We start from the raw sequence: 15844 nt of genomic DNA, 5'->3' as shown, positions 1-15844 counted from the left end.
ATTCAAATCCCAGTCCTGAGAGGAAGGAGGGAGAGGGAGACAACACATCCCTAACCTCAGTGACATTTATTTAAAATTGTGATGGTGATATGTCCCAGGGTGCGTCACAACAACATTAAAAACAGTTTTAAACAAATTTCAAACACAAGAATAGGGTGGCTCCTAAACGCAGGGCTTTTTTTATCAGCCAAACAGTTCTGGCACCTCTCAGGTTGGCGCCATTGCCATTGTAAGAGAACAAGAAGGCATTCGTGGTGAGTTCTGGCACCTCTTCTTCTGGAAAAATATCACTGCTTTAAAGTATCTGTTATGTATTCAGTGGTCTGTGTTTGTCTGAGCTTGAGTCTGTACTAAGGATTCTGAGCCCCTGTGTTCTGATTCGACACATGATTTCTGGTCACAGAACATTTCAGGATTTGGGCCTCTGCCTTTGGCCCTAAAACTCTGAGTCATGATTTGCAGCGTATAAGTTTACACAACCAATCACGTTGGGAGTGGGAGTGGCCCAGGCCTCCAGAAATGTATATAAGCGGAGCTATTTGTGCCCCATTTCTTCCTGATTAATGTAAGAGAATGGTAAAAGGTAAAGGACCCCTGGGCCGTTACGTCCAGTCAAAGGTGACTATGGGGTTGCGGTGCTCATCTCGCTTTCAGGCCAAGGGAGCCAGCATTTGCCCACAGACATGACAGGGTCATGTGGCCAGCATGACTAAACTGCTTCTGGTGCAAAAGTACTCTGTGATGGAAACCAGAGCACACAGAAACGCCGTTTACCTTCCTGCCGGTGCGGTACCTATTTATCTACTTGCACTGGCATGCTTTCGAACAGCAAGGTTGGCAGGAGCTGGGACAGAGCGATGGGAGCTCAATTGGTTGCGGGGATTTGTACTACTGACCAAGAGGCTCAGTGGTTTAGACCACAGCGGTAATGTCAGAGAATGGTAATGCAGTGGCATTGAAGGACAGGGAAATCCTTTTACATGGCTCTTGCTGTAAATGCTCGCAATGGGAGCTACTGATTGACATAAACTCAGTGATAAGAAGAAGAAGAGTTTGGATTTTATATCCTGTTTTATCACTCCCCGAAGGAGTCTCAAAGCGGCTAACATTCTCCTTTCCCTTCCTCCCCCACAACCAACACTCTGTGAGGTGAGTGGGGCTGAGAGACTTCAGGGAAGTGTGACTGGCCCAAGGTCACCCAGCAGCTGCATGTGGAGGAGTAGGGAAGCGAACCCTGTTCACTAGATTACAAGTCCATTGCTCTTAACCACTACACCACACTGGCATAATATTGGTGGAAGATTCTGACATACTGGGGAATCCCCAAGATATGTTCCTTAAGTTATTTATTTACCACACTCAATTTCCCATTCTTCCTCCAATGAGCTTAAGGCACTGCTTAGGCGTTTCTTTCCATCTTCATTTCATCCTCACAACAACCATGCGGGGTTGGTAATTAAGGCTGACTCTGGCTCAAAGTAACACTGGCTGAGTGGGGATCTGTTGGTTAAAGTGTGGTGCTGATCATGCCAAGGTTGCAGGTTCGATCCCCATACGGGACAGCTGCATATTCCTGCACTGCAGGGGGTTGGACTATATGATCCTCGTGGGTCCCTTCCAACTCTACGATTCTGCGATATGGCAATACCACGCTGGTTAATTTATCCCAGGCCGCCCTTTCCTTTTTATCTGCTGGCTGCCTACTATGGCGATTGCCTTACACACAGGCCCCTTTTAAGGCCTCTTGGAGATGGTGAAACCCAACCTAACGTTGCCGTCTAGGGCAATCTGATCTCTGCACACGCAAGGATGACAAGCTGCTCTCACAGGGGGACAGATGCTGACATCTACTGTGCCATCGGTAGCTACTTTTGTAGCAGGTATCCAGTTCTGTCTCTGAACGGTTGAACTGGGAAAAGGAGAGGCTTCCCATCATCGGTGAAAGCTCTTAAGTGCCAGAGGTCTCAGGCAGAGGGGCTGGCATTTGGCATTACATAACCATCCCCAAGCCGAGAGACAAATCTTGTGAGGTGAAGCCTTAGCAGTCGTTCCCGGAAGGCCAAGCTGCAGCACTGAGGTAAAATCTCTCTGGGGTTCAAGTTCATTTAGCCAGGTTAGCTCCAAAGAGAATAAGGCTGTGTACACAGTATGCATTTAAAGCACATTCAAAGCACATTCGTTCCCCTTAAAGAATTGTGGGCACTGTAGTTTGTCCCTCACAGTTACAGTTCCCATTAACGCTCAGCATAAACTACAGTGCCCAGAATTCTTTGCGAGGGATGGATGTCCTTTAATGGTATAGTGTGTACTTAGCCGTAGCCTCATTTCCGCCCAAAGAAAGCAAATCCTTAAATACAAATCCAATAGTTTCATTCCCCTTTCCAGGATCTGGCAAAAAAAATAATTCCCCAAATACACTGCAACCCATAGCAGATACATACTTTACAACATTTCTCCAAGGAAAATACAGGTGTCCTATAATGACAACAATAATAATGTTATTAGTTATATCCCATCCATCTGTCTGGGTTGCCCCAGCCACCATAAAAAAACAACAACAAAACATTAAAAGACTTCCCTACACAGGGCTGCCTTCAGGTGTCTTCTAAAGGTTGTGTAGTTGCATAACTCCATACCCTCCAACATTTCTCCCATGAAAATAGGGACGTCCTAAGGAAAAGTGGGACATTCCAGGATCAAATCAGAATTTGGGACGGCTTCTGTAAATCTGGAAAATAGGGGCACTTGGAGGGTCTGCAATTGTAGGTGCTATTAAGGAACCAAGGCTGAATCCCCTCCCAACCCTGCTGACTGCATAGCACAACAGTTCAGCCATGCATACATACACACCCACACCCTTTCCCACCCACCCCCATATCCCTTAGTGGCTACCGATCAGCTTGGGATTAAGCCTAGCAAACAGACACTTGATCTAAGACCAGCAATGGCATCCGCACGGCTAGTATGGACCTGTCCCCTTTGTCATATCAGATTAGGGTTAGAAGGGATCAGAGACAAGCACAAAGGAAGATTAATGATCCACAGGCAGGTGGGTGGAACTCCTGCATTCAGGATAATAGCCAGTGTGGAAGCTCTAATACAGTGACGTCCAAACGTTTTCCCAAAGAGGGCCAGATTTGATGAAGTGAAGGGCTGTGAGGGCCAAACGACCAAAGGGCCAACCAAGGTTGTTGACCTTTTTTTTAGAATTGAAGTTGTTTTTTAGGATTTTACCCTAGAAAATAGACTGCCACAGGGACCAGATTTGGCCAAATTAGGCCCCCGTAACAGACTTTGGACATGCCTGCTCTAATAGCTATTGTATTTCTCTCTCTCTCTCTCTCTCTCTCTCTCTCTCTCTCTCTCTCTGCTACTTCCATTCTGCTTTATTTCACTGTCTAACAGTCTTCTCTTCCATCCTCCCAGTTTTCCTGATGCCCTTTAGGTCAGATCTACCTGCTTTGTGGGAGGGACCACCAGTGGCGTAGCGTGGGGGGTGCAGGGGGGGGCCGGGCGCACCGGGCGCAACATCTGGGGGTTAGGGGGCGCAAATCCACGGGTTAGGGGGCGCAAATCCATGGGTTAGGGGGCGCAAATTACTTGCCTTGCCCCGGGTACTGACAACCCACGCTACGCCACTGAGGACCACAGCTCAATGGGAAAGAGAGCAACCTTTGCATGCAGAAAGTCTGAGTGTTACATCACTGGTGCACCCAGTTAAAAGGGTCTGGTAGCAGTTGACTAAGACCCTTTGAGGATATCTGCTCCTCCACTGGGTGACAGGCTTGTGAACACACCATTGGGCTAGTGTGATGATATATAAGTTAGCACTGAGGCAGCCCAGAAGGCTCCCCCACATCAGATCCTAACCCTCCTCCTAGCAGATTTTTATTCTGCTGGGCATTTCCCAGCTTATTACCACTGTGCAGTCTAATTAGTTAGAAGCCAGTTCACAGTTGCAGTCTTAGTGCTCAGGGGATCCTGGTGTGCTATGCAGCTTATTAAAAGCTTCTGTACCTTGAGGGACATGATTTCGGAGACGGGGAGGGAGAAACAGGCAGAGAAGCTTTAGTTGGTGCAGCTACCTTGGGCAGAACTTCAATATTTCATTGGCTATGGGCTGTAGGTGGTTCCTAAGTTTGGAAACCACTGCTCTAAGGGATGGCAGCATGATGGCACTTTATTGCTTCCTTCTAGCAGGGGAAAAAAATTCTTGTTATAGTGGTACCTTGGTTCTCAAACTTAATCTGTTCCGGAAGTCCGTCCAATACCAAAGCGTTCCAAAACCAAGGCACGCTTTCCCATAGAAAGTAATGCAAAATGGATTAATCCGTTCCATACTTTTAAAAACAACCCCTAAAATAGCAATTTAACATGAATTTTACTAACGAGACCATTGATCCATAAAATGAAAGCAATAAACAATGCACAGTCAGTCATCAGTAGCTGAACTGGGTTCCACACAGTCACAAAAACAAACAGAAAAGAGCTGCAAAAACAAAATAAAAAAAATAAATAGCAAAAACAGACAGATCTCAGTATAACACTCAAAACGGAAGTGTGGCACTCAAATCGGAAGCGTAACGCTCAAAACAGAGCACGTTTGGCTTCTGAAAAAAGTTCGCAAATCGGAACACTTGCTTCCGGGTTTGCAGTGTTTGGGTTCCAAGTTGTTTGAGTACCAAGGTGTTTGAGAACCAAGGTGTTTGAGAACCAAGGTACCACTGTACTCTGGAAAGATTTGGGATTTGGAAACAGTGGCTAGCCATGGCAGCAGGGTGACTCTCCTCTGGGCCAAATAAGAACTAGTGCCCACATTTTCTCTTCCACTTTCCAGCTGCTTCCTTGCGGTTTGCTTCCAGTTCTCCAGTGTCATGTGTATCAAAAAGATCCCGTCACTTTTTTCTTTTGCAGATGGTCGTTCTGATGGACCCAATGGAGGATCCTGATGATGTGCTCCGCGCCAACCGCTCACGAGAGAAGTCCTATATGTTTGATGTAGCCTTTGATTTTGCTGCTACCCAGGTAAATAAGTCGGACGAACATGCATACCTAGTTACCCAGGGACCTGAGCCCAAAGTACATGTGATGTGGCAATAGGCACATGCATTGGTTTCCTGGCTGATCCAAGAGATGCTGGGGTGGAAGAGCTAAATATTTCCCTGGGGTGTGGTTTTTTCTGTTCTGTATCACCCTCGCCTTTTTCACCCAATGGAAGAAATGTAAAGTACCCTTATCTTTTCCCCGGCACAACTAAAAAACCAGCTGCGAAGCTTAGAGTGGGGAAATTCCCAGAGGAAAAAGGGTTAATCAATTCCTCCCTGTTCCTCAGTTCCCAATCACAACCTCCCCAGAGCTGCTTTTGATTAGGAAAGATAACTGGGGGAGTGTTACACGGATCTGCGGATCTGCCGTAAAACGTATGGTCCCAGATCTAAGGCACCTCTGACATCCCAGCTTTGCCTTCCAACCCTGTCTCAGGTGTGGTGGCAGGTGGCATGCCTGGGCCAAACCACAAGCTCCCCTTTCAGCAGGCTCCATTTCAAGCTAATTTGCAAGTTGCCGTGAAACTGGAGCTCCTTGAGTGAGATCTGCCATTCATCTTGCCAGTTCTTGCTCCTTGAGTGAGAGGTGGTAAGGGGCTGAGATGGAGAAGGAGCAGTGAGTAAGGAGAGAACATTGTGGAACGGAAGTGACTGAGAGCACACGACTACAAGGCCACCTCCACGCCATCAATTAGAGCGCTCTTATTCCACCTTAAGAGTCAATGTTTATTCCACTTTAAGAGTCAACGCTTCCCCCAAAGAATCCTGGGAACTTTAGTCTTAAGTGTTCCCTTAAACAGAGCCTGGTAATGCCAGCCCATGCTATTGTGCAGTTGCACTGTGTGATCTGAGGGCTGCATCCAGCCTCCTCGCTGAGCTTGGAAGCACCCCTGGGCATTCCTTTTCAGTTACCACAATACTCCTTCAGGACATACCCCCAAAAATGGATGCACCAAGAGATCACTTGTGTTGTCTCCAATTGGGCTGGCTCTGGATCCCAGTTTGTTTGATTATTAAGAATAATAATTTTATTATTTATACACCGCCCATCTGGCTGGGTTGCCCCAGCCGCTCTGGGCAGCTTCCAATGCATATGAAAACATAACCAAACATCAGACATTAAAAACTGCCTTCAGATGCCTTCTAAAAGTTGTGTCGTTCTTTATCTCCTTGACATCTGGTGGGAAGGCATTCCAGAGGGAGGGTGCCACTGCTAAGAAGGCCCTCTGCCTGGCTCCTTGTAACTTCTCTTACCACAATGAGGGAACCACCAGAGGGCCCTTGGAGCTGGACCTCAGTGTCCAGGCTGAGCGATGGGGGTGGAGACGCTCCTTCAGACATACAGGACTGAGGCCGTTTACTCAGTAAATTTAAACAGCATCATAAGCTTTATTTTAAAAAGACGATGATAAAGGCTAAACCACATAAAACGAACTCAGATTCATGGCTAAATAGCTGTCTTAAGGAATGCAGTTTCTTCTTGCCTTTGGAGGGCTCTGTTATACTATTCTGGAAGCAGCAAAGAGTAGGTGGTGTTAGAGAAAAGTCAAAGTCATTGCCACCTGCTGCCTCATATTGAGCTATTTGTTTCCACTGCCTTCCTGGAAACAGGATGTTTTTTTTGCTACCCTCTTCTGTTCCCCTCCTCTTTCAGGATATGGTCTACCGTGCCACCACCAAAGGCCTCATTGAAGGTGTCATCTCTGGCTACAACGCTACTGTTTTTGCCTATGGCCCCACTGGTAAGAAAACAGACTCATATGGGAACGTGAGACACTGTCTCTTCTCACTGTAGCAGGGGTCTGCAACCCGCGGCTCCGGAGCCGCATGTGGCTCTTTTACACCTTTGCTGCGGCTCCGGGGCGGATACTAGCGAGGGGAGGAGGCACATTGTGCGCCCCGACACTCCCCACTGTGGCGGGCGCTGTACTGGCTGTGACGTCGCATGGGGGCGGTGCATGCGTTAGTCACGCACTGTCCCGACGTCACCTTCCCGCCCGCTGTCAGATCGCGGCTCCGGAGATATATTTGTTTTAAATGTCGCAGTGGTTTTGCGGCTCCCAGTTTTTTTCCCCCTTCGGAAACGGGTCCAAGTGGCTCTTTTTGTCTTAAAGGTTGCAGACCCCTGCACTGTAGGAACCAAGGTCTATAGGCTGCTCTAGGCATGGACTGTTTTAGTTCTGAAAGCAATGGGACAAGCCTCAGAACTGCTCCCTCTCTCATGGGGCCCCAGGCTCTATTCTGCATGTGTGAGGAAGGGTCAAAATAAGCCATTTCTGGACCCAGGGCTGAATTTGAAGTAATGGCTGTCAGGATCTAGACAGGGAAGAGGGAGTCAGAGGGAGGGAGCCTGAGAGCAGATTTGTGTGAGCACCCTAAAAACCAAATAAAAGACATGACCTCTGATCTCAAGCCTGCAAGCCCTCTATGTTAATGGAACAAGGGCCTTGTCCACTTCTGTGTGGTGGTTTTTCAAGCGCACCACGTTACCGATAGAAAACAAACCATCCTTTGGCTAACAGTAGAGCAAATCCAAAGCACAAAAGTAGTGTAAACGCCCTTGCACATCCTTGAGCAAAGTCATGTTTGTACTATCTTCTCATCTTAATTCCAGCACACCATATTCGTTCCAGATAAGACCAGTCCCTGTTCCATAAAAGACATGTTAGCCTCCATTGTCTTGTCCCTGTGCTTTTCTGAACACAGAAGGTGAGGAGCTGGACATCAAGAAAGCCATTTATTATGCAGGTTGATACAGTTCATCTTGACCAGTGGCTTTTAGTATATTGAAAATGACCTTTGTTAGGAAGGAAAGAGCTTAAGGAGCAAAGTGTTCCTTTCAAGAAGAAACCTAGTAAGATGGAGATCCAACTTTGGGTGGCCCTAAACTGGAAACATGTTACCAATTCATCCTTTCCCTACTTTCCTCTCACCTCCAGGCTGTGGAAAGACCTATACCATGCTTGGCACAGACAATGAACCTGGCATTTATGTGCGAACGCTCAACGACCTCTTCCGTGCTATCGAGGAGACCAGTGATGACATGGACTACAAGGTGTCTATGTCCTATTTGGAGGTGGGTCACCTTGGAAGCAGGGTGGGGGTGCGAAAGACGGCCTATCTCTGGAGTTGTCAGCATGGCGCCCATGGGCACAAGGGCACCATTGAAGTCTTCTCCTGGTCCCCACAAATCTCTCCCCTACGCCAGTTGTCACCCTATGTAAAAATTATGTTGATCTTGGGTCAGTATTTTTATGGTGCCGGCAAGGACCACATCTATTTATTTATTTTCACTGCATGGTCTACCATGGTAATTTATATTTTGATGGGGACTGGGTGAGGGCTGAGCGAAATAAGGCAAATGAAGGAAGATCAGTTTTAATCATACAGGATCCAGCTTTTACCTAGACTGCATGGGAAATCAAAGAATATGTGTGTGCACAGATATTTTCTGTTTTTCTATCTGCCCAGGGCAAGGAGGGAAGAGACTTGGGGAAAGGGGGGGGTGAGTAACACCAGAGTGGGGGTGCCCATGGCGCTCTGTCCAAATTCCAAAGGTGCCCACAGAAAGCTTGATGAGCTAGCCATCGTGGCCCAGACCTGGAGGGGAATCGCTGCCCGATAAGGCTGTTTCATTTCCCATTTCCTGTGCGCTGAGTCACACAGCTGTTTTTGAGGTGCGTCCTGAGTTAAAGCTACTTCCCACATAGTTGTTCCTTGCTTACAGGGGAATGTGCAAGTAACAAGCTGGAGATTTTGCTGAAGCACATCCTTGCAAAATGTACACAAGCAGCAGAGCTACACTGAAGCTGGGTGGCAAAAGCATACAGTGGTACCTTGGGTTACAGACACTTCAGGTTATAGACTCCACTAACCGCCTAGGGCTTGCCGTTCGGAAGGTCAGCGGTTCGAATCCCTGCGACAGGGTGAGCTCCTGTTGTTCGGTCCCTGCTCCTGCCCACCTAGCAGTTTGAAAGCACATCAAAATGCAAGTAGATAAATAGGTACTGCTCGAGCGGAAGGTAAACGGCGTTTCCGTGTGCTGCTCTGGTTCACCAGAAGCGGCTTCGTCATGCTGGCTACATGACCTGGAAGCTGTATGCCGGCTCCCTCAGCCAATAAAGCGAGATGAGCGCCGCAACCCCAGAGTCGGTCACGACCGGACCTAATGGTCAGGGGTCCCTTTACCTTTTTTAACCGAGAAATAGTACCTCGGGTTAAGAACTTTACCTCAGAATGAGAACAGAAATCGTGCTCCGGCGGCGGAAGGCCCCATTACCTAAAGTAGTACCTCAGGTTAAGAACGGTTTCAGGTTAAGAACGGACCTCCAGAATGAATTAAGTTCTTAACTAGAGGTACCACTGTACTTACTTTCACATTGTTGTGATGATGCACATGCCTTCCGCCTTAAACACTTGCGTGGGAAAGATTGCCTTCACAACCGAAGCACACACACACACCCGCCTTGAAATCTTGATGTTGTCTCAAGTGTTCCTACCCCTTCCTATACCCCATAACTTGACTCTTCTCTAGCAGCTCCCCCCCCAACATCCTTCTGCCTTTATGGCTGGTGTGCACAAGGTCCTGGGTGCAGATAATCGCCTTGGCAACACACCAGGACTCAGGCTAGTATAATATTGACACTCATTAGCAGCGTGGAACAACCAGCAATAAAGCGAAGGAAGGAAGCAACGGGAAAAGCACCACTGGGACATGAGCAGTGCAGTCCCTTTGTGCTTCTTTCCAACTTTAAGAGAAAACTGGGGTTTGGCAGTTGTGGGGGAGAAGGGAAGAGAAGGCGAAGGAAATTAGCCATCATCTGCCCGTCCTTGCTTCTGTCATCCCCTCTATGCAAGAACCCAGCTCTCAGTAGCCTCTGTTCCTCAAATCAATTCACTCTCTCTCTCTCTCTCTCTCTCTTTTAAAAAAGAAAAGAATATTTTATCTTTTCACATATAGAAAGTTACATTTGTTACTCAACAGTTATATTCCAAATTCAACCCATATGGTCTTTGCATATGGAAATAACTTTTTATATACACTAGAAATGGTTTTCAGTCTTCTTTAAAAGATTCTAAATTTGTGTCTTTTATCAGTGCCATCAATTTTGCCATCTCTGCGTATTCCAATATTTTTTTATCAGCCGTTCTTCCTTTGAGGGTGTTCTCTCTCCTCCTTCCATTTCTGAGCATAAGAGAATCCTTGTCACTGTAGTCACATACCTAAATACCATTGAGGCTTTCTTTGGGATTTCGCTGTCTAGTGTCCCCAGGCAGGAAGGATTCTGGCCTCTTGGGAAAAGCAGGGTTGCCATACACCCGGAATTTCCTGGACATATCCAGAATATTGCAGTTGGAAGCAGTGTCTGGGTAGAAATCAGCAAAATGTCCAGGAAATTCACATTTCAGTAGTTTCATTTTTGCTGATTTTCCATAAAACAACATAAAAACAACAATTTTCCATGAAAACAACAAAACTCAACAACTTTGGCAAAATTATTATTACTACTACTACTACTACTACTACTACTACTACAGTGGTACCTCAGGTTAAGTACTTAATTCATTCCGGAGGTCTGTTCTTAACCTGAAACTGTTCTTAACCTGAAGCACCACTTTAGCTAATGGGGCCTCCTGCTGCCACTCTCCGCCGCTGCACGATTTCTGTTCTCATCCTGAAGCAAAGTTCTTAACCCAAGGTACTATTTCTGGGTTAGCGGAGTCTGTAACCTGAAGCGTATGTAACCTGAAGCGTATGTAACCCAAGGTACCAATGTATTATTATTATTACTATTCTTCAACAACTTTTGAAATATGGCAACTCTAGGGAAAAGTCACTTGAATTTTTTTCTTAATTTCATTATACAGTGGAACCTTGGTTGTCAAACGAAATCCATTCCGGAAGGCCATTCGACTTCCGAAATGTTTGACAACCAAGGTGCAATTGCCGGTCGCCAAATTCCTTTTTAAAAATGGAGAAGCTCACCTCAGAAGCCATTCAACTTCCGAGGCGCGTCCGAAAACTGAAGCATTCACTTCCAGATTGTCAGTGTTTGGGTTTCGAATTGTTTGGCTTCCAAAGCATTCGACAACTGAGGTTTCATTGTATACCATGTCTTGAAAGGCTCACTCTCTCTCTCTTTTTAATAACATTTTTTTATTTTTCAAAAATAACAAAAGGAAAAAAAGGGGGTGGATCATTACCAAATTTTTAAACCACAATTTTTTTTGGGTTGACTTCACTCCCCCTCTTGGTTCCTTTATAATATACTTGTTCATGCACGCCCATAAAACCTTATATACGTAACAATCCAATTTTAAAACCTTTTTCATCTTATTACAAGTGATTTTTAAAAGTTATACTGATGTAAAAATCTATACACAAAGCTTTAAAAAAATGCATTAAACAGTTACCCTTTTTGTAATAATTTGTCCTGCATAATTCAGTAATTTATTTTGCCAGTCTTCTTCTTTATCTTCTTTGGCTAAGGCTTCTTCCTTCCTCAGGGGCTTTGAAAGGCTCACTCTCAATGCTTATTCAGAATATTGAACCCATGGAAACCATAGGGTCTTGTTTTGTTTGCAGACATTGAGTGGGGCACCTGTACGTGTCTGTTGTCCACTGCCTTTAGCCCAAACCTCTCCCAAGTTGATCCAAACTGACTTCGATACATGGCAGAAGTATCTGTGCTACTGCCTTGCTACAGGCTATAGGCAGAACAATAATGTGAATAAGGTCTTAGACTGCATCCTTAACTTTCTAGAGCAAATTGGATACCAGCAGGAGAGAGACCTCTAATGCAGTCCTTATTGACACTTCTGGTATTGAATTTATTGATTGCCTGACGCATTAATGGCCAATGCCAGGAATCCTGACATTTACTGTAGGTTTGACGGGAGGTATCCGCAAGGACTCATGGCCAGCAGTGGTTTTCAGGGTTGTTTCCTTGCTTGCTTTTAAGCTAACGCAGCAATTCAGGTGGAGTGTCATTTTGAATGGATCCTTCTATGGCCCAACAAGCAATTGCAGCTATGATTCCAGGGTCCCTGTTGGGGAGAGAATGTGGGGAGCAGAGTTTGAAGCAGTCCTCAAATGTGGCTCTGAGATCCAGCTTCTCAGTGACCTTGTGTCCAATTCTAATAGCCAGTGCTGCAGCCATAGGCAGACCCTTGTGGGAGACAAGAGTGACATCTTACCTGCTTGTGAGGTGCATGCAAGGGGAAGAAGGTTCTAATAAACATTTCTTTTGCCAACGTATATAGTTCATTTGTTCCTCTCTTGCACCAAAAAGAGAAAATACTGCCAGATGCTCTGGGCAGAACAAGGAAGTAATAAATCAGCAAACTTGCATCGTAGTCTAGGCCACGGCATAGATAGATAGATATCAACACTGCAAATCATCCCATCTGTTTCTGATGCTCTTGCTTATGAAGCCAAATTGGGAGCACTCACAAACAAGAGCGAGGTATCATCGGGCATGGGGAATTCCTGTGGCTTGCAAAAGTACAGAAAATATTTTGGGGGGCGGGACTTTAAGGGGCAGGGCTGTTGACATTTCTAATCCACCTTAAGGAACAGGCATGGGATTGTTTCGTGTCACATGTCTGTTTACATTCCAGCACAGTATGCTGGGAACTTCTGTTTGTGTATAGCTTTTGCTTTTAGCTGTTCTCTCTGAGACGACATGAGAGAGAGACGACATGTTTCTTTGTCCTGATTTATGATTAATAAATCTGTAGTTGTAGTATGCTTCCACAAGCCTCACGCCTATTCTGTGTGCACAGTTCGATCTGCTGATAGTGTGCCCTGGCTGAGTAAGCCCAGGTCGCCGATTTATGTCAGAGCAGAGGTGATGGTCTTTGCACTGGGCCACTGAAAGGAGACGGCCCAGCCGGGGCTAGCCTGCTGGCCTCCCGGCCCTCTGCATGCCAACAAGGTTGGCAGGAGCAGGGACCGAGCACCGGGAGCTCACCCCGTTGCGGGGATTCGAACCGCCAACCTTCTGATCGGCAAGTCCTAGGCTCTGTAGTTTAACCCACAGCGCCACCGGCATCCCATATCGGTGCCTTCTAGAACCTGCTAAAAGATAGCTAAGCTGCTTGCAATGGTACTTCAGCCCCTCTTACTTCCCCCCTCTAGATCTACAATGAGATGATCCGGGACCTGCTGAACCCCTCCCTGGGCTACCTGGATTTGCGTGAAGATTCCAAAGGGATAATCCAAGTGGCTGGCATCACGGAAGTGTCCACCATCAACGCTAAGGAGGTGAATGGGAATAAACCAATTATACAACGGGGGAGGAGCAGGAAGCCATAAATTTCGCTGCTGCCAAATGCAGTTTTACAGGATAGTGATCCCGGTTATGAATTTTATGTTCTGAAAGAGCCTGCCATAATTGTGTACCTATCTCTACGGCAAGCTGGAGATAATTCTAACTGAAGATCCCGATACTGAATAGCCCTACAGTACTGAATGACATTGCCAACAATGGATAGCCTTGGACAAGACCATTGGTACATCTATCTCAGCTTCTTCATTCCTTCTGTGACCAGGATTGCATGTTTTGCCCTTGTTGTTAGGGACGCTGTCAGTGCAGCATCCCCACATAGCATCGTGGTTAATGGCCCACAAATAATCCGACCCTCACCCCCTCCCCTTTTTTAAATTATTCTGTATTTGTGTTTTTGTTGCTAGAGAGTAAAACCATATTAGTCAACCCAATTGTTTGATCTGCTGCTTATGAAGAGGTGAGACAAGCATTAAGGCTGAGTTTGAAAAGGTTATTCTTATTTGCATTTGGATTTAGTTTTTTGAGGCAGGAGGGGAGAAACGTTAGCAGTGATGGAACAAGAAATTCAATATTCTTTCCTGGATATTGTTTAAGAGGAGAAAGAGATCAGCCCATTACTTCCTGGCAACAGCAGATGCTGTGGTTTTGAGGAATGGACCGGCATGTTTACCTGAAAGTCTTGCTGTGTTCAATTGGGCGTACTTCCAGATAAATGAGCATAGGACTGCAGCCTTAGAAGACTTGGGCTACGTACACATGACAGAATTAAAACAGATTTCCCCAAAAAATCCTGGGAATTGTAGTTTACTCTTTACAGACCTATAACACCATTAAAAAACTACAGTTCTGAGAATCCTTTGATGGGTGCTTTAAAAGTGTGGTATTGCTGCTTTTCCCCCCACCTGAGGAAAACGACTGTTTAGGTTTTGGCCAACCAGAAACAGATCCATTTCTCAGAGTTGTTGGGGTGTCCCCTTCCCCCTTCTGTTTCCCAGAATATTCCTCCTTTTCTTTGGTCCTCGGCCCCCCCAAATCCCCATAACAATTCTCATGAGCTTTACCTCCTTATGTCTTTCCCTGATGACTCCATTTTGTGCTCTCACCACCTGTGGGGCATCTTCTCATCATCCAACAGGTAATGGCTTCGCTCTAACAAAACCTTTAATATTTTCAGTTTCTTCACTTTTCTGAGTTGAGGGAAGAGGAGAGAAGAGGAGTATAGACTCCTTTTCCTATAGACTCCTATTCCTGAAGTGTATGTTCATGTAAATATTGCTATGAAATATTACTGCCTCTGGTCCACTCAGGAGAGAGCAGAAAGCAGAAAGAAAGGAGAAACTCTGGGATATTGTCTTATGACTTCAATGAAAATAATTTCCCACAATGAGAGAAGTTGCGGATCTTGTAAGTCTGATATGGGAACAATATGGAGGAGGTAGGATGGACATTTCTAAAGAATGCCTACAGACACGTCCAGCTGAATATTGGCCTTTGTTTGTGTGAACAGTGACCAAGAACTTGTTCTTTTATCTGCGGTTCCTTAATCCTCTCTATTTCCAGTGTCGCAGAACGGCCAGAGTTTAAGTAAGCCTCCTGTCAACAATATCCATGGCTCAATTTAACATTGAGGTGGCAAAACTTTGGAACGCCAGGTGTTCCTAGACTACAGCTCCCATCATCCCTGACCATTGGCCATGCTGGCTGGGGTTGATGGGAGTCGGAGTCCAAAATGGGCCACAGGTTCCCTGCCCATTTTAAGAAGGATGCCTTTGTGCCTTCCACTGTTTCCCTTCCCTGCAGATCATGCAGCTGTTGATGAAAGGCAATAAGCAGCGTACCCAGGAGCCCACGGCGGCCAACCGGACTTCCTCGCGCTCCCATGCTGTGCTACAGGTCACCGTGCGCCAGAAGAGCCGCGTCAAGAATATTATGCAGGAGGTGCGCGTGGGGCGGCTCTTCATGATTGACTTAGCTGGCTCGGAGCGGGCCTCTCAGGTACGAGCAGAAAGGGGCAGGCTTCTCATCAGGAGGAGTTAGTCTAGGGCAGGGGTCAGGTCAGCAACCTTTTTCAGCTGTGGGCCAGTCCACCGTCCCTCAGACCATGAGGTGGGCCGGATAAATAAAAGCACACATTCTGCTTCCTGGACCTTCCGCAGGTCGGATTGAGAAGGCAATTGGGCTGCATCTGGCCCCCGGGCCTTAGGTTGCCTAACCCTGGTCTAGGGCAATGTTTCCCAAACTTGGGTCTCCAGCTGTTTTTGGACTACAATTCCCATCATCCCTAGCTAGCAAGGTCAAGGATGATGGGACTTGTAGTCCAAAAACAGCTGGAAATCCAAGTTTGGGAAACACTGGCCTACGGGGTTGTTCTGGAGGCTATGTATTTCCTGAGCACTGTCATTGAAGCCCTCTGGTGCTCAGCCTGAACATGTGAGGCCCAAAGTGTGTAGAGGAATGGGCACATCGGCCCCACCCCCAAATCTTTTTGTGTGTGTGCCAGGTTTGCCT

General features: G+C 46.4%; 1 protein-coding gene across 1 annotated transcript in view; it reads left to right on the top strand.

Moving 5' to 3' along the window:
• The window catches only part of LOC308579856 (dynein axonemal intermediate chain 2-like), an 82731-nt gene that overhangs the window by 49021 nt on the left and 17866 nt on the right, over positions 1-15844 (top strand). Inside the window, exons 15-19 of the mRNA XM_081180886.1 lie at positions 4915-5025; positions 6700-6787; positions 7985-8121; positions 13186-13311; positions 15137-15331. Coding sequence (XP_081037012.1) covers positions 4915-5025; positions 6700-6787; positions 7985-8121; positions 13186-13311; positions 15137-15331 — 657 coding nt within the window. The remainder of the gene's footprint in view (positions 1-4914; positions 5026-6699; positions 6788-7984; positions 8122-13185; positions 13312-15136; positions 15332-15844) is intronic.

Source organism: Podarcis bocagei (genome assembly GCF_964188305.1).
Source record: "Podarcis bocagei genome assembly, chromosome: 2".
Lineage (NCBI taxonomy): Eukaryota > Metazoa > Chordata > Lepidosauria > Squamata > Lacertidae > Podarcis > Podarcis bocagei.
Note: the sequence above shows the minus strand (reverse complement) of the source record. Positions and strands in the feature narration are given on the sequence as shown.